General features: G+C 39.6%; 1 protein-coding gene across 25 annotated transcripts in view; it reads left to right on the top strand.

Annotated features, from left to right (window-relative positions):
- The window catches only part of eya4 (EYA transcriptional coactivator and phosphatase 4), a 621,540-nt gene that overhangs the window by 568,739 nt on the left and 34,057 nt on the right, over positions 1 to 18,744 (top strand). For all 25 annotated transcript variants that reach the window (XM_072553780.1, XM_072553791.1, XM_072553781.1 and 22 more), the window contains 2 exons: positions 18,276 to 18,334; positions 18,420 to 18,580. In XM_072553780.1, the coding sequence (XP_072409881.1) occupies positions 18,276 to 18,334; positions 18,420 to 18,580 (220 nt within the window). The remainder of the gene's footprint in view (positions 1 to 18,275; positions 18,335 to 18,419; positions 18,581 to 18,744) is intronic.

Raw genomic sequence — 18,744 nt, 5'->3', positions numbered from 1 at the left:
GAAAATTCTGCCCCCGATATCTTGAGTACAAGACATAAAGACAACAAATTTTGACTCTGTGGTGCTTTATGCTTATGAGAGCTCTAGGAAGGTTGTGCCATGTGTATGCTGCAAGCATGCAGTGGGGGCAATCAAATAGCCTCTGACAGGTTCTGCTAATTTGAAGCACACAGGTCCAGTAATCGGTGTCTCCAAATCATGTGCAGTCATCTACAGATGGGATATCCCACTTCCAAGTGAAATGCTTTTGAATTTTGCTCAAGTAAAGTTTGAGTTATTGAAGATGTTTGATTATTTGTAATTTTGAAGTAAGTCTTGCTATGTCCTGACAATGGGCCAAGGAATGACAGGTGGAGTTTAATTTAGATAAATGTGAGGTGCTACATTTTGGAAAGACAAATCAGGGCAGGACTTATACACTTAATAGTAAGTTTCTGGGGAGTGTTGCTGAACAAAGAGACAGAGTGCAGGTTCATAGTTCCTTGAAAGTGGAGTCGCAAGTAGATAGGATAATGAAGAAGGCATTTGGTTTACTTGTCTTAATTGGTCAGAGCATTGAGTATAGGAGTTGGGAGGTCAGGTTCTGCTGTACAGGATATTGGTTAGGCCACTTTTGGAATATTGTATACAATTCTGGTCTTCCTCCTATAGGAAGGATGTTGTGAAGCTTGAAAGGATTCATAAAAGATTTACAACGATGTTGCCAGGGGTGGAGGATTTGAGCTATAGGGAGAGGCTGAATACACTGGGGCTGTTTTCCCTGGAGCGTCAACGGCTGAGAAGTGACCTTATCAAGGTTTATAAAATCTTGAGGAGCGTGGATAGGATAAATAGACAAGGTATTTTCCTGGGGTGAGGGAGTCCAGAACCAGAGAGCATAGGTTTAGGGTGAGAGGGGAAAGATATAAAAGGGACCTAAGGGGCAACGTTTTCACACAGAGGGTGGTGTGTATATGGAAATGAGCTGCCAGAGGAAGTGGTGGAGGCTGGTACAATCAAAACATTTTAAAAGGCATCTGGATGCATATATGAATAGGAAGGGTTGAGAGGGATTTGGGCCAAGTGCTGGCAAATGAGACTAGATTAATTTAGGATATCTGTTCGGCATGGACAAGTAGGACTGAAGGATATGTTTCCATGTTGTACATCTCTATAACTCTAAATGTCCAACAAAGTTGTGGACAGTGTGGTTCAGTCTCAATCAGCTCCTAGGGACACAAATGGAATTGATTGTTTGGGAACATTATCTAATTGGTGCAAACCTCTGGGGGTTCTGAATGTTGATTAAAGAGCCTTAGTTTTTAGAAACAATAGAAGTGTTGAAAGGGATGGTATTTGGGGTCGAGGTGACTGTCGTCAGCATAGTCATGAAAACTGACCTTGTGTTTTCTGGTGGTATTGCTGAGGAGCAGCATGTAGGTGACAAACAAGAATGGGCTTAAGGATAGACCTTTCAGATCATGAGAGGCAATGGAACAGAAATAGGAAAGTAACCTTTCACAATTATTGGTTATGACTTGATACGTAGGAATAGAGTCAGATGAGTGCCAAGGGACAGTCTGTTCTGCTGTAAGGTGTGTTTCTGGTGCGCTAACTGGCTTTAACGTGATTGAAGTATTTAGACCATTATTTGTGGAATACAAACTTTCCTTACCTGCATTGGCTATAACATGATTCTGGCCCCAATTAGTTTAAGTGGTGCATTTATTGTGTGATTTTCTTATAATGCAAGACCGCACAAGAACAGAACTATCACGCTATATCAGAACCGACTGATGTCGAGAGGGGTTGGACAAGGAGAGTGTGATCAACCATATAAGGAGTAACAAATGAGTCAAGGAGGATGATGAGGAAATATTTACCTCTGTGTAATCACTTTGTACATCCTTTGTGACATTAAAAGCCATTTTGGGACTAAGGCAGGGATGGTAGCCTGATTGGAGGATTTAGTGCTGTGAAAAGGTGGGAACAAAGTTGGAAGGCGACACTATGACTCCTTTTGAAATAGTTCCACAAGAATTTCTATATCTGAATGTTATTTATCTAGGCACATAGACTTCAGGTTAAAACTGAGATTGCACCTCTGACAATATACTACTCATGGACTACTGGACTAAAAGATCTGCTCTGTTATGTCACAACAGTTAGTATGCAAAATGCCTTTAAGAGACTCATGGTGTTATTAGCATATCATAGCATGTGACCTGAGGATATTAAACGTCTCAAACTTCAGCTTAGCTGGGGCCATTTGAAACATAAAACACAATTGGAATGCATACTACTTTTTGTAACGGAATAGCTTAGTATTAGCTCAGACACTGAAGTGCCTCTAACTCTAGTATATGTATATATCAGGAGCTGTAACCAATGTCTGTTGAGTCTTCCAGTACCATATTACCCATGTCTAGTTCTTACATTACAGGAGCTAACGTAAGTATTAATGCATCAGGTACAAATATCCAGCTGGAGACAAAGCCCACACCATGGTGGCAGATGATTATCTACACAGATTTTGTGCAAAAACCGCAAGAGTGGAACTTGAACCCATGACCTTTCTACTTAAAAGGAGAAAATGGTTCTACTGGACTAATTTGACAGTTAATGAAATAAAAACAGGAAATGCTACAAAATACTCAGCTAGTCTGGCAGAATCTATAAGACATAACATTTCAGGTCATGGCCATTTATTTCTGATTCCAGCATCTGTAGTGTTTTGCTTCTGACACTTAATGAAAATTTTCCCCTTTTATCAGCAAAGTGATATTCTCAGACATACAGACTAGTGTTTCATGAAGTTATTGATGAATGAAGTTATATCCTAAAATGTACTTTACGAACTTTTTCCTGTTAAAGAAGTGTGAGTTTGATTACCTTGTTTATGAGAACTGTTGGCAGTTGTGAATTATTCAGTGTACCTCATAAATTGAATATTCTTAAAGACCAATAAAATTAACATTACATTCTGTTAAATTATTACAGAATTCTTGTGATGCAGAGATCAATTATGTAGCCAACATGGAAAGTTTTTTCTGGGAATAATCAAATAAAAGCTTGCAGAATAGTGATATTAATAGAGTTTGAATGTATTGAGCCTGTAAGTTCTGTCAATCTATGAAATCTTTTGAATTGTTTATGGTTTAGGAAAATCTTCTTAGGAATGCTTTGTGAAGGAAGGACTCTTTACGATAAAATAAAGTATCTTCAGTGGAGTTAGAACTTTACAGTTTTAATCATGAGGGACTGATCCATGATATCAATTTTAGACCAGTCAACAGCTTAAAATTGTACTTGATAAAATCATTAACTCATAATGTCCAATATCATTTGTCAAAACACAATCATATGCACAGTGAAAAGATATGACATTTAAATTTAACAAAATATTCATAAAGTATTCAAAGCCAGGCAAATTATTTACCAATCGGATTTGTTTGTAGGCTAAGACTTTCTTTTCTCACAATTTAGACCTGATTACTTACTTATACCTAGTATTTTCCAACAGTATTTAAAATTACATTTTTTAATTCAATTATTGAGATCTGGGCTCTGCCAGTTGGGCCAACGTTTATTGCTGTTCCTTAGTTACCCTTGAGAAGTTGGTTGTGAGCTGCCTTCATGCACCACTGCAATCCACTTGGCGTAGGTACACCCATAGTGCTGTTAGGGAGGGAGTTCAAGGGTTTGAGCCTGGGTAGTGTCATAAGATTAGATCTGAGTTGTTGCTACTTAGTAATATGCACCCATGTCAGGAAACATCAACAATTTTTATTAACTATAACTATCTACAAAAGATGGTTAAAAAAAGGACATCTCTGGAACAATCTAGTATTATGTCCCAATTCATGTCATCAAGCTAATATTAAGAATGTAAGTATCGTTAACCTTTTACAAGCAAGATTCCAAGGGGACTTGACAAGGTAGATGTTGAAATGTTTCCCACTAGTGGGAGAAACTCAAATTAGGGAATACAGTTACAGAATAAATGGACCTCATTTAAAACTGAAATGCAAAGGAGTTTCTTCTCCCGGGGGCATTGAATGTCTGGAATTCTCTGCCCTAGAGACTTGTGGAGGTTAGATCACTGAAAGTATTCATAGAGATTGTGGACAGCATTCTGACACATTAAGGATTTGAAGACAGCATTGTACCTTTGCTGTGTGATAGCTCACACACACGGCTGCTCCAGGATGCATGTTGATCCGAGTATCAACATGAATCTCAGCATTGACTGCAAGTTGCTGGCATGCACAGTCCTCAGAGGTCTGTGCAGAAGAAAAGAAACAAGGAGGATGCTGGTTGAAGGCTATGATGAGTTGGCATTAGAGAGGAGATGAGCCAAGATCTGATTGAAAAGTGGGGCAACCATGAAGGGTTGAGTGGCCTATTTTTGTTCCTATTTCTTAAGTTCTTTCCTACATTACTTCCAAAAATTTGTTGTTCTCAGACATTGTTAACCTCATGAGTTATGTACTGTTCCATCCACCTTTCACCCCCAGTTTCCCCCCATCCCCAATAACCTCTTGTGCCTGTACTATCAATCTACATCATTGTTCTAGGCTCCAATGGAGAATGTACAAGATATGTGTGATCCTTATCATTTCCTTGGAACGCAATCACATTGGTGGAGTGGCATCACACCTTCTCACAACATCAGGTTCCTGGGCTGTGAGACCTGCGATGAGCTGAATGTAACAGTAGTGAAAACCAGTCAAGGAAAAGCTCATTCAACAGTGAATGCTCCATAACTAAATGATCACAATTCCTTGAAATGGAAACAATGAAGTGATATTCACCCTCTTGCACCCTTCTACATTGCATTCTCATCCAAGGATGAATCTGAGAAATGAAAAGAAGAATGACAAGCATTCTGAAAATGAAAAATAAGAACTTCCCTACGATCCCATGGTAGAAATTTCCCTTTCTGTAAGGAGTAGTATCAGTTCTATACTTCCTTCAATATGTGGCAACTGTTTGCAGAAACAAAGATTTCTGGCTCTTCAGCAAGAAGGATTACATGATCATTAATGGCATAATAACTTCAGGACCACAATCTGTAGCATGTCCCTGCACAGTATTGTGGTGTGACAACTTGCTCAAATAGTCAACCTCAGCATTGGACATGCTTTTGACAATAATCTCATTAGTGATAGGAAGAATAGTTCATGTATGTACTTCGTAGAGTTGCTAACGGGCTCAATTGTGCTGCATGATTGCAAATAGCTGACTGTTTAGCATTCTCTTTAGGCAGTTAGATTATCCACGCTCATGCCTCGTTTTAATATGCCAAATTTCATTTATTGCTCAGTGTTAAGTTTTCCAAAGATACTCATCAGTTCTAGAAGCTCTGTTGGATGAACCTCTGCTTAGTTACTGAAAGAAACCCCGTGTCTTTACCCGTCTTCTTGACAATGCCATTCAGTTGCAAACATCAGCTGACATTTCTGCAGATTAAAACCTCCAAATGTTCATTATTGGCCTGATCCAATTTGAAATTAATGATCTCCTTTTGTCCTGGATAGCTTTTTGCTGGCTGCTAGCTATGGTTGTTGCATGTCTTCCCAGCTGAGTGGACTAAGTATGTAAATTCACCATTTCCTTACTTTGATCAACGAAAAGGTGAGGCTTCTCAAAAGTAGTAGGTGAGATTTTCCACTATCGTTACAGTATGGCAAGATCAAGGAGCCTCTTCATCCAATGGATCATCTGCCATTGTGATAATATCATTCTCTTCTCCTCATTTCTGAAAGAGCAAATTAAAGTCTAGAACATTATCCTGTGGCAGACCATCATCATCCTTGGTACATCCTATTCCTGTTCCTTCTAACCTTTCATCAAAGAGAACTGAAATATCTGTAGTCTTCTGCAGAAATATCCTCCAGTGATCCTCGGGACATTGAAGACTCGGTTACAGGGAGTGAATCTGTAGTGACTGTAACAAAGTCCGGCAAGTGGACCTCATAGAATATGAGTTCTCTGGGGCAGTTAATCCGGTCCAGTCAGGGAGCCCTGGCTGACAGATAAGAACAGGACTGTCAGATCATCCTGTTCACTCGAAGAGCTGGCTCTGAGGGAGCTGGATCAGTGTCAAGGACTCTCCTTGTGTAAATAAAGCTTAACTTGGTGACGGGATGCCAGCTTCTGTGGAGTTATTCCAGAGTCAACTTCAATTTCTGATGCAGCTGATGAATAAAGAAGATTCCGAATTACATGGGCATCTCTGTTTAATAAAGTACAATGCTGATTTGGAATGGTGTAATGAATGGTAGCCATATCTGCCTCATCCTCTTTTTGGGATACCTCCTGCACCTTAAAGTTTGATGAAAGACAGTTGGAGAAAATAAGGCTTAACCATGGTATTGAAACTGAAAGAATGGATATACCTGCCCCCCCCTGTGTCCAACATGTGAATACATTAATTAGGAACAAAAAAAGCCTGCAGTGCCATTCAATAAGATCAAGGTTGAGCTGAAATTTCCGCATAAATGCTTCTCCCAATAACTCCCTTACTTACCAAGTATGCCTCTGCTATAAAACTTTTCGTAGACTCTGTTTCCACCACCTTTTGAGGAGGCATGTGAAAGACCCCACAACCCTTTGTGAGAAAAAAGTTCTCCTCATCTCTGTCCTAAATGGACAGTTCTTTTTTTAAACAGTGAGCCCAGTTATCAAGTCATAGAGCTATAATGCACGGAAACAAACCCTTTGGTTCAACTCGTCCATGCCGACCAGATATCCTAAATTAATCCAGTCTAATTTGCCAGCATTTGGCCCATATCCCTCTTAGCCCTTCCTATTCATGTATCCATCCAGATGCCGTTTAAATATTGTAATTGTACCAGCCTACACCACTTCCTCTGGCAGCTCATTCCATATACGCACCACCCTCTATGTGAAAATGTTGCCCATAGATCTCTTTTAAATCTTGCCCCTCTCACCCTAAACCTATGCCCTCTGGTTCTGGACTCTCCCACCCTGGGGGAAAGTCCATGTCTTTTAATCCTTTCATGCCCCTCATGATTTTATAAACCTCTATAAGGTCATTCCTCAGTCTTCAATGCTCCAGAGAAAACAGCCTCTCCCAAACCCTGCAACCCTGGCAACATCCTTGTAAATTTTTTCTGAACCTTTCAAGTTTCACAACATCCTTCCGAGAGCAGGGAGACCAGAATTGTACACAATATTTCAAAAGTGACCTAACCAATGTCCTGTACAGCAGCAACATGACCTCCCAACTACTATACTTAATGCTGTGACCAATAAAGGAAAGCATACCAAATCATACCAGTTCTAGATTCTCCCACAAGATAAAACAACCTTTCCACATCTACCCTATCAAGACCGCTCAGGATCTTATTTTTCAATCAATTTGCCTTACTATCCTAAACTCCAGCACATACAAGCCTTGCCTGTCCAAACTTTCATCATAAGACATCCCACCAATTCCAGGTACAAGTTCTGTATTTCCTCCCCAATTGATTCCAACACATTTACCTTTAATGTTGAGAGCAGTACACCAATGCCCTGTGTGTCTGACGTATAACCTCCTTGCTTTTATATTCTGTTCCCCTTGCAATAAATTATAACATTTTATTACCTTTTGAATTACTTAATGTAGATGCTTATCAACCTCTTGCAATTCAGATCCCTCTGTGTCTCGGAGCTTTGCAATTCTATGATTATTTTTATTCTTCTCGCCAAAATTGTCAATTTCACCTTTTCCCACATTATACACAATTGGTCAGATTGTTTACAACTCATTTAACTGATCTATGTCTCTTTTGTAGCTTTCTAATGTCCTTTTTGCAATTTACTGGACTGTTATCTGTGCGCTGTCCAGATTAAGATTAGTTTTCTTGCCATTAATAATGTTACCTACTTACCAGGAATTGTGGTTCTACCACTTTCCCAAGAAGAATAAATATTGATCCTTGGTATCATCTACTTCTTGAACAATTGTAGAATGGAGTGATGTGGAACTTTACTGCCACAAAGCAAACAAGAGGCAGTGAAAGGAATGGTTCTCGTTTTCCACTGAATGTGATTTCTTACTGACGTGTTAGTCACTATCTGATTAACAAATTCTACCCGATCAGTTGTCCCCATGGATAGCAAGTCCATTTTGCATGTGGCATTCAGCCTGTCTGGCAAACTGCATGGTATTTGCTCATGTAAAGTAATCTTGAGGCTTTTAATACCATAGAGCTTCAATCAGCATCTGCACAGTTATGGCAATTATCAGTGAGGTACAGACTTTGTAGTTTCCCTGGCTCCTAATTGTGTCAGTTATACTTTGTTCAGTCTTGATGGGGACATGGCTTAAACTAAAATAGGAGTCATATTGTCATATTGGTGGATTTCTTTTTGTATGCCCTGTCTGATGAAAATAGCCTGGACACGGCTGCTAATCCCATATCACCCGTACACTGACCTGATATTTTGTCTGGCTTTTGATCAAGGCCTGACACAGTGCAGTACCTTCTCAGATGTCACTGCCAATTGATCCATTTCATGGTCTGGTTGGGTCCCTCCACCTATGATCCAGAGAGTCTTGCACAGGCAAGAATTTTTCTTCAGTCAAATGATTCTGCTAGGTGAGATACAGCAGCTGGCCTTTTTTTGTTTTCCAACCCTTTCACACTGTTGCACAGGATTCCTCTTTTTTGTAGCTTTCCTTCTTTGCATTCCAGTAACTGGGTTAGACTTGATGTCCTTTACCTATTGCTTCTCTTTAGACTTTTTCTCCTCTTCTGTGTTTGGATGGCTGAGCTGGCCTCATCATTCAACTGCTGTACTCTACTGCACTTCAGGCACTCCATTTCCACTTGCTGCTGGTTCTGTGGGTCTGACCACCACTTCCTACCATGTAGTATGATCAGTTCTGGTTTCCTGATGGTGGGTAGTTCACATCTATATCAATGAACATCAACCCTTATTAACAATACTATCTACAAAAGATGATAAGAAAAGATATCTCTGGATCCCTACAGATTTGGGTCCCAGTCCATGTCATCTGATATCAATGTTAAAGAGTTCTATATATACATGCTGATATTGTTAGGGTGAAAATATAGTTCATCCTTTACTTCACAAGAAGGTACCACGTTCACACTGTAGTACATATCAAAGAAATGTAAAACAAAATACATATTAATAGGTTTCTGCCACTCCTTCTCTTTGCATGTATGGTCTGGCCTAATCAATTCTTTTTGCCTTAAGCTTATTCTTTTTCAAGCAACTACCTGACTAACATTTATGGACTTGATTCAGTAGCAGTTTGTGGTGAAGACTTCTATATTCCTCACCACTTTTTGTTTAAAGAATTGTTTTAGGTCCTTTCTATATTTGTCTATCCTAAATGCAAAATCCTACTCCTATCATCTCACCAGCCTGTGGATTCATTGTAACTACTTTAAATATTATACCCTTTCAGTAGCTATAAATACTTTCATTAAGTCAATCTTTAACATTCTCAGCTCTAGCGAAGAAAGCTCTAAATTTTCAAATCTCCTTTTAATCCGAGAAATCTGCAAACCATTTTCTGCTCAACAGAAGGTTACCTCCTCCTCACTTCCAATGATGGACAAAGTTTAGCCTGAGCAACAATCTATGCCAGCACTTTTTAAATCCATCTTAAACATGAGAAAGGGAAAACTACTTATAACTAATTGCTGTCAGGGCTAATTTTAATGTAGGTTCTGCAATTGTCATTGCATGTTGTAGTATTAAGCTTTGGTGTATGACGATGCAGAATTCCGGCTGAAAAGTTTGGATGGAAGAAGGTTTTACCCACAGTTCCCAACAACGAGATTTCAAATACAGATGTGTTCTGGAAATTTGATGTAAATTCCAGCAGCAGGATCACAGAGAGAGCTGTTGTTGAGAAGCTGCAGGTTTCCAACTCACCAGGTCTCTACCTCTCACTCCAGGGAGGAAGGGGACTGAGCAGGTGCTTCTTCAGGGCGTATTGAACTGGGGAGTTTGTGGGTTCTTGCCAGTTTACCCTTGAGAATTCCATCAAACGTGGCTGTGTGTTCCAGCCCCACTAAAGATGCCAAAGGCCCAGAAGAGTGAAGGTAATCATTTCCAGAAGAAACAGTACATTTCAAAATGCATCCGATCACTTCCCCGTGTGGATATAAATTTGTTAATATTTTTATGTTCAGCTCAATAATGACCATGGGCTCCTGCCAGATGGAATGGCTGTGATAGTTGATGAGGTGAATCGGCTTTTCCCAGGTAGTGTTTCCCTCTCCTCCAAATTTGCCAGCATCATTCTTTTCATCAAAAATGGAAAAAAACTTTACTTTCTTTGTCCTTATAAACAATGGTTTCATCTCTAACCCACCTTTCTTCAGAAAGTCCTTGAATATGCTGTTACCATCTCTCAAATTTGTGCCCATCATTGCTGGATTGAATCCTTTCTGTCTGCCACAGTGATGAAAAGGACTCTTAGGATTTCACCATCGGTGACTTTGTTATGTAATTGTGGCAATGGTAAGTGGTCTCACTCCTTTTTGATCCATTTGCAGCTTTTGACTCAGTTGGTCTTATACCCGTCCACAGTTATCAAACTGGATGAGATTCCACTCACCTCCTTCCATTCATATCTACCCAACAATAGCCATAACGTCATTTCTTTTCCCAATTCCACAGCAATTCTTTTGGTGTCCTCAAAGCACCCAGCCATGGATCTTCGTACATCTTATTTATGTGCTGCCTTTTGACAACATCATGTGAAAAGACACAGTCAGTTTGCCAACAATACCCAGCTCTGCCTCACCAACTCTCCCAAGCCTGCTACTTTTACAAAATCTTCAAATTGCTTGTCTGACATTCAGTCCTTAATCAGCAGAAAATTTCTCCAACTTAATTTTGTCACTAGTAGGACAGAACCACCTGAGATGGCAGCATAGTTTTATGCAGTTGGGAAGGAATTATCATAGGAGTACTCAGCATTGTACTCTCATGGTATCAGGTTAAGCAAACATGGGCAGAGAAACTTCCTGCTAATTACCAGCAACAGCCATCCACCCAGTCCACATGTGTCCTCTGACACCCTTAGCTGCTGATTCAGTATGCCGACATGTTACTGGGGTGTCAAGTGCAAAGAATGTTCTCTGGGTGAGAATAGCTCAGTAGCACCAGTGCTGACTGTATCCTAAACAATATACATTCAAGACCACATCTGTGGCAGGTGTGAGGGAACTGATGAGAGGGGGAAAAAAGCTGATTTCAGAGATGAAATGAGAGTTCTCTTCCAGAATCTCAGTGTCTATTATTGAAAGGAATATCTGCTGATGCCTGACACCCGTATAGATTGAACAAGTCTTCAGAGCTACTCATGCATAGACTTCCGATATCATGCACGTGATATGAAAACAGTGGGCGTGTCGTCAAATTGTTTGTCTCAGCGAAGTGTGCCTTGATACTGAAAAGCTTGCAAACCACTTTTGGGGTGGAGGCTGCTAATGTATGTGTTTTTTTTGTTGTTAATCAAGTAGCTATAAATAATGTTATCAAGTATCTTTGTGCACATGAGTTTTGTTCAGAACAAGTGTTGCAGATTTTGATACAAAAGGTTTATTCAAGAACAGAATAGAGGTACAGATTTTATTGTGTCTTTAGTTATCACATTACAGTTAGGGTTAAATATCGGGGTTGTTTACTTATGAGTTTGTAGTTATGTTCAATGTCTTAACAAAAGTAATGAGAATTATAATGCAACCTCAGTATTTTGTGGTGAGTTGACACATGACTTTATTCATGATTTGGCAAAAGAAAATTATCTAACCAGCAGATTTATCTTCAAATGAAATTTACTGTGAACTTCCTATTAAAATCCTTTCTAACTTAAAAATTGATAGAAGTTTAGATGCTGTACTGAAAGTGATTTATCAGGCAGAGTAAAAGTCTGATGCAATAATAATAAAAGTACCAGTACTGTCATCCACCAGAGAGTGCACTAAAAGAAAAGCATACAACCATACTTTTAAGGCCCTTGTGCCTATTCCAGCTCTTTACTTGACCAATTCAAACAAATCCCACAATTCTGAGAGATCCCCACACCATTGTAATTCACTCTGCTTAAGATATTTTTTTTCTTAAATGACACATCAGTGTCTATTTTAATGACCTCTATGTGGAAATTCCAGATAATGCATGACAATTGCCTTTGTAAAAAACATCTTTGAACCTCCCCTCCTTAGTCACATAATGTCATTTTAAATTGATTATTACATCTTCCTGACCAGAGGAAATAGTTTTTCAAGGCTGTACATAACTTTTAAAACCTCTATTCGGTTTCCTTTTCACATCCTTTGCTCCAGTGGAAATCCTCATAAAATGTCAAGCCTCTTCTCGTAACTTGACAGATCTAGTCTGTAGATGCTGCCTGTGGCTTCCATACAATTTCTATAGTCAAGCATCAAACTTGCATTTAATCGAACTAAGATCTCACAATTGCTTAATATAAGTTTGTCATCCCGTATTGTGATCTTGTAATTTGCGCCCAGATATTTCCATGGCTTCATCAAATCCCAAGGATTTGTATGTTTGTATAAAAGCGAAATATTGTGGATTCTGGAAGTCTGAAACAAACAGAAAGAAAGCTGGAGAAATTCCACAGGTCTGGCAGCATCTGTAGAGAGAGAAACTGTGTTAATGTTTCGAGTCCAGTTGACGTGACTAAAGACTCTGTTTCTCACTTCGCAGATGTTGCCAGACCTTCCTGAGTGCCTCCATTATTTCCATATTTGTTTGTATATTTGTACCCTGATGTTTGAATTTCCATGGGAATCTCCCACTCATCTGCTCTCATTTCAGTGGAAGAGCCACTTAAAGCCACCATGTTATTTACACTCCCCAATGCTTGGCTCTTCTATTGATGCAACAGAAAGAAACCTCACAGAAATTTAACACTCATGATTCTCTTAGTTCCACCATATCCAATCCAGTGTTCCACCACGTTCTGTTCTACTGTTCCATGGGTATCAGCTGCCATTGTTTGTTCCCTTTTCTCAAAATGGATTATATGTACCAATTTCTTTATCCAATCCACAAACCTACACATGTCCTCTGCATTTTGTTTTTAAATGTACACTAGAGTTAGAGCAGGAACATTGTACCATTGATTCCCTGACATGTGCCTATATGGGGCATTGGAAGTGTGGAAATAGTCAATGTTTCCATTTTCATATCTGTGTCACATATTTTCCAGTAGAAAAGGATTTTATGAAGGTATGACAGTTTGGAATTTTTTTTTCAAATTCGGTTTTGTATTTCATAACAAGGAATTCTTTTTTTTTAACGTTCAATTAACATAACCGTTTGTCTTTCATTGCTGTTAAGATACTGACAGTAACCTCTGGTTGTTTTAGGTTTCTGTAGGTTCTGGTTTGACCTACATTGTTGGTCTTTTAATTGAAGGCTGCTTCAGTTGGGAGCCTTGCCCAGCCTACTTTAGGCACAGACTTTTGGCTTCCTCACAGACCTTGACTGTGTTAAAGAAATCTCCTGTGGTGCATACTCCCAAAGTCCAGACAGTGAAACAAATTATGATATTGTTAAATGGTCACTGTTATTACAAATTGTCAAATGAAGCTGCACTCCACTTTTATTGAAGTAGTCTCTTACAAAAACAATATGACTTGTAGGCTGTTTCTAAGAGCTACCATGATGCACTTACAGAATTCCCTCAACTCAGGATTAGCAGGGTCTCTGTATACCCAACCTGACCTGAAATCCAACTCTCTCCATCAATCTATTCCTCCCCCTCTGTCAACTCTTACACATGTGTTATATAGTGTTCCAACTTAATACAGTAGATCCCTGCGCCATAAAATTTTCAGTTGGGAAAGATACAAAAAGCGTCAATAGTCAGGTTTTATGTGGTTTCTGTGTTAATGAGGGAGCTGGAAATAACGTTAGCAGTATTGGTGAGTGTTACAATGAAACGTTACTTTTGTTGTGTCACATTAGTGACATTTGATCACATGATTTACGTTAATTTTGCTTATGGGGTTCAGCATTTGGAACAGTTTACCCTTTCTCCTTCATGTGTTTTTAATGATTTCTTCATTGACTATAATTTTGAACAAAAAAATTAAATAAGTCATTATTCATATATCTTATATATTCAGTTATTTGACACTGAGGACTATATTTGCTTAACCTCATCGTATTTGGCTACTCGATACAGGAATGTTACTCTAATCTCTACTCATTTATATGTGGAGAACATTCATTGATTCAGCTGTGCTGAGGTCATTTTCATATGCAGTAAATTATTAGGTCCATATGAAAGATATACAGCTCTTAAGGTTTGAGGTCATACAGCAGCAGGCGTTTAGTTTGATTGAGAAATTAAAATGATTTGTTGATGGACCTTTTTGTTTGGAGAACAGCCGTACACTGTTCCAAACCAATGCTGTTTTATTAGTCATGGTAGTGATGTTAGCACTCAACTTTTGCAAGCTTCTCATAACTGTCCACCATCATTAATATTTTTAGTTTCTTTGTCCTCCCTCTCAAGGGGTTATTCATGGTACTCCAGTATTTAAGGTCCCATTAAGTAACAACAGCAATGCAAATGAACAATGAAAATTCATCTTGACCTGGCAGGATGACTATTACATCCACATGACCACATAAATCATCTCCCGTTGTATAAAGTAATGCAGCTAGTTTACATTTTCTTTTTTTTAACATGGAGGGCAAAGAAAAGGAATCAATTGTAAGCTGTGCAAAAAGAAATTCAAGATATTTTGAGACATTTCACTGCATTATAGAAGGTTATGTGAATGCAGGCTGATGAAAGTAGACTGGATGTTGCTTCTGTCAGATTCAGCCTATGAGCCAGAATCCATGCTTTCAGAGCATTGGAGAGTACAATATAGTTCTTAGCAATTCTGTTCTGCTGGCTACATGTTGTGCAATTAACTATGCTATCAACTGCTTTAATGAAAATTTTATAAAAGTGTAGTACCACACACATCAAGTACATTATAAAATTGTTTTTTAGTAAAGTTAGGAATTAAATAATTATAACTTCATTTTGACCATATGCTTAAAAATGAATGCGAAGCAACCGGTGATTGTGTTAAGTGAATCAATGCTGCCACCTACTGATTTGAATATTGCTACATGACACAAACAATGAAAATCCAAATGTCCTAACAAATATTGCTTCATTTCACAATTTTGTATTTCGTAGTCATATTTGCTCTCATTTGAAATAGGGAAATTGACAAATGAATCACTTTAATTAACCAGTATTTTATCTGTTATCAACAATAGAGATCATTGAAACTAAATTATCATTAAGGAAATAAGCTTACTGAACTGCTAGAGCAATTTCAACATCAGATTCAACAATGTCTACAACATCTGCAACTTGACAATCAGAAGAGGGTCTGGGATGAGAATGTGGTGAAGGAGGTAGAATTTGAAAAGGGATTTATATACAAGGGAGCCATCAATTGCAATGAGCTCAGACGTAGCCACTCCGATGATAACACCACTGCTGCTTCCATCAATGCATAAGTTTGGTTGAAGAACTGTACCCAACCAAATGAATGTTCCTGCCTCCAGCTATGTGCCACCAAGGTGTGCAAAAGGGTCTTAAGTATTTCAGTATATTCAGGTGATGTGGCTGTCATACTTGAATAAATGACAGCATGTACGAGCTGTGAGATGTTAGGATGAGACTTGCAGCAGTGCTAAGTGGTTGAAGTGAGTTTGCAAATGTTGGATATAATTGTAATTGATAGACATTCTTGGCTTTAATTGTTGGCTGTGCCATGTCAAAATCACTTTTTGAGGAGCACAGAGCACCTGGCCAGCCTAATGCACCTCCCCTTTAAGAGCTGTGCGTTGGGTTTGAATAGTGCAAGCTTGCTTTAACTCTCATAGTTTGCACTTCCTGCTCTTACAGACAGTCACTCAATGGCATGTTTAGCATAGTACAATCATTTAAATGGGCAAGCAGCACAATGTTTGTGTGATACCTTTACTGCAAGCAGCACTCATGAATTCAGAACATAGAACATGGAACAGTACAGCACAATACAGGCCCTTTGGCCTACGATGTTACGCCAATCATTTATCTTAATCCAAGATGAACCTAACCTACATGCCCCTCAATTTACTGCCATCCATGTGCTTGTCCAACAGTCGCTTAAATGTCCCTAATGTCTCTGACTCTACTAGCACCACTGGCAGTGCATCCCACGCACTCACCACTTTACACTTTGTGTAAAGAACTGAACTCTGACATCTCCCCTAAACCTTCCTCCAATCTCCTTAAAATTATGAACCCTTGTGACAGCCATTTCTACCCTGGGGAAAAGTCTCTGACTATCTACTATATCTCTGCCTCTCATTACCTTGTACATCTCTATCAAGTCACCTCTCTTCCTTCTCTCCAGTGTGAAAAGCCTGAGCTCACTCAAACTCTCTTCATAAGGCAAGCCCTCCAATCCAGGCAACATCCTGGTAAATCTCCTCTGCTCCCTCCCTAAAGCATCCTTCCTGTAATGAGGCAACCAGAGCTGGACACAATATTCCAAGTGTGGTCTAACCAGGGTTTTATAGAGCTGCAGCAAAACCTTGCGACTCTGAAACTCAATCCCTCTGTTAATGAAAGCCAAAACACCATATGCCTTCTTAACAACCCTATCAACTTGGGTGGCAACTTTGAGGGATCTATGTACATGATCCCCAAGATGTCGCTGTTCCTCCACATTGTCACAAATCCTGTCCTTAACCTTGTATTCAGCATTCAAATTCGACCTTCCAAAATGAATCTCTTCACATTTATCCAGGTTGAACTCCATCTGCCACTCCTCAGCAAGTTCTCCATCCTGTCACTGTCATGTTGTAGCCTGCAACAGCCCTTAACACTGTCTACAATACCACCGACCTTTGTGTCATCGGCAAATTTACTAATCCACCCTTTCACTTCTTCATCCAGGTCACTTATATAAACTACAAGGGCAGAGGCCCAAGAATAGATCCCTGCAGGATACCACTGATCACCGACCTCCAGGCGGAATACTTTGCATCCACTATCACTCCCTGTCTTCTTTTGGCTAGCCAAATCTATATCCAGACAGCCAAATTTCCCTGTATCCCATACCTCCCAATTTTCTGAATGAGCCTACCATGGGGAACCTTATCAAATGCCTTACTGAAATCCATGTACACAACATCCACTGCTTGACCTTCATCAACTTGTCTTGTCACATCCTCAATAAGGCTTGTGAACCATGACCTCCCCCTCACAAAGCTATGCTGACCCTCTTTAATCAAAGTTGAGAGTGTGGTGCTGGAAAAACACAGCAGGTCAGGCAGCATCTGAGGAGCTGGAAAATCGACATTTCGGGCTGATAGATAACTGGGAGTGGGGGTGGGAGTGGGGTTGGGGGCAAGGTAGCTGGGAATCCGATAGGTAGATGAATGTGGGGGCGAAGGTGATGGGAGGAGGGTGTAGCGGATAGATAGGAAAGATGATGGACAGGTCAAGAGCGCGGTGCCAAGTTGGAGGCTTGGGACTGGGATAAGGTGGGGGGAGGGGAAGTGAGGAAACTGGTGAAATCCACATTAATTCCATCTGGTTGCAGATGGAAGATGATGCATTCTTCCTGTAGGTGCTGGGTGGTAAGGGTTTGGCAATGGAGGAGGCCCAGCACTTGCATGTCCCTGGCAGAGTGGGAGGGGAACACTTCAACTCCCCCCCACCTACTCCCATGCCTCATTCCTGATGAAGGGCTTATACCTGAAATATCAATTCTCCTGCTTCTTGGATTCTGCCTGACCTGCTGTGTCTTTCCAGCACCACACTCTCGACTCTGGTCTTTAATCAAACATTGTTTTTCTATATAGTCATAAATCCTATCTCTCAGCACTTTTTCCAATACCTTGCTTACCACAGACGTAAGACTGACTGGTCTGTAATTCCCAGGGATTTCCCCATTCACTTTCTTGAACAGAGTAACAACATTCGCCTTCCTTGAATCAGCTGATACTATTCCCATGGAGAGTGAGGAACATCTTACTTGTATTTACTAAATATATCCCATTACAAAAGTTCATCATTTAATCATTCTTGACCAAGCATTTTACACATTGTAACATGCTGTAAATGATTGTTCCACAGTCTCTTTGAAAACAAAGAGATTGAGATTAACTCAACATTAACTGCACTTAAAATTGTAATTTAATTTTTCAATAATGGAGAAGTCATTTGGCATTTTGGTAATTTCATTGTCTTTTAACAGGAATGTGATCAAGTACATATAGATGATGTCTCCTCTGATGACAATGGACAGGATTTAAGGTAACAATTTTATCCTACAACAAATTAATAAGGCAAGAGAAAGGATGTTAAAATGATAAACGTATGTTGGTTGCTCTATTTGCAGTACCTACAGCTTTGCAACAGATGGTTTTCACGCAGCTGCCACCAGCGCAAACCTCTGCTTAGCAACTGGTGTGCGGGGAGGTGTTGATTGGATGAGAAAACTAGCCTTCCGTTATAGGCGTGTAAAAGAATTATATAACACTTACAAAAACAATATAGGAGGTGAGTCAGATTTTCTTTTCTATGATCAATTTGGGTTGCTCACGGCTCCTTGAACAGCAATTGAATGATCTGCTACTTTCTGAATGAACAACATTCAGTCATCCAGTTTGGTGCCATTAAAAGGAAACTCTCACTCGTGGCCAACTTGTCAACCTGTCCCAAAC

Source organism: Chiloscyllium punctatum, chromosome 3 (genome assembly GCF_047496795.1).
Source record: "Chiloscyllium punctatum isolate Juve2018m chromosome 3, sChiPun1.3, whole genome shotgun sequence".
NCBI lineage: Eukaryota > Metazoa > Chordata > Chondrichthyes > Orectolobiformes > Hemiscylliidae > Chiloscyllium > Chiloscyllium punctatum.
This window is presented reverse-complemented; position numbering and strand designations above follow the sequence as displayed.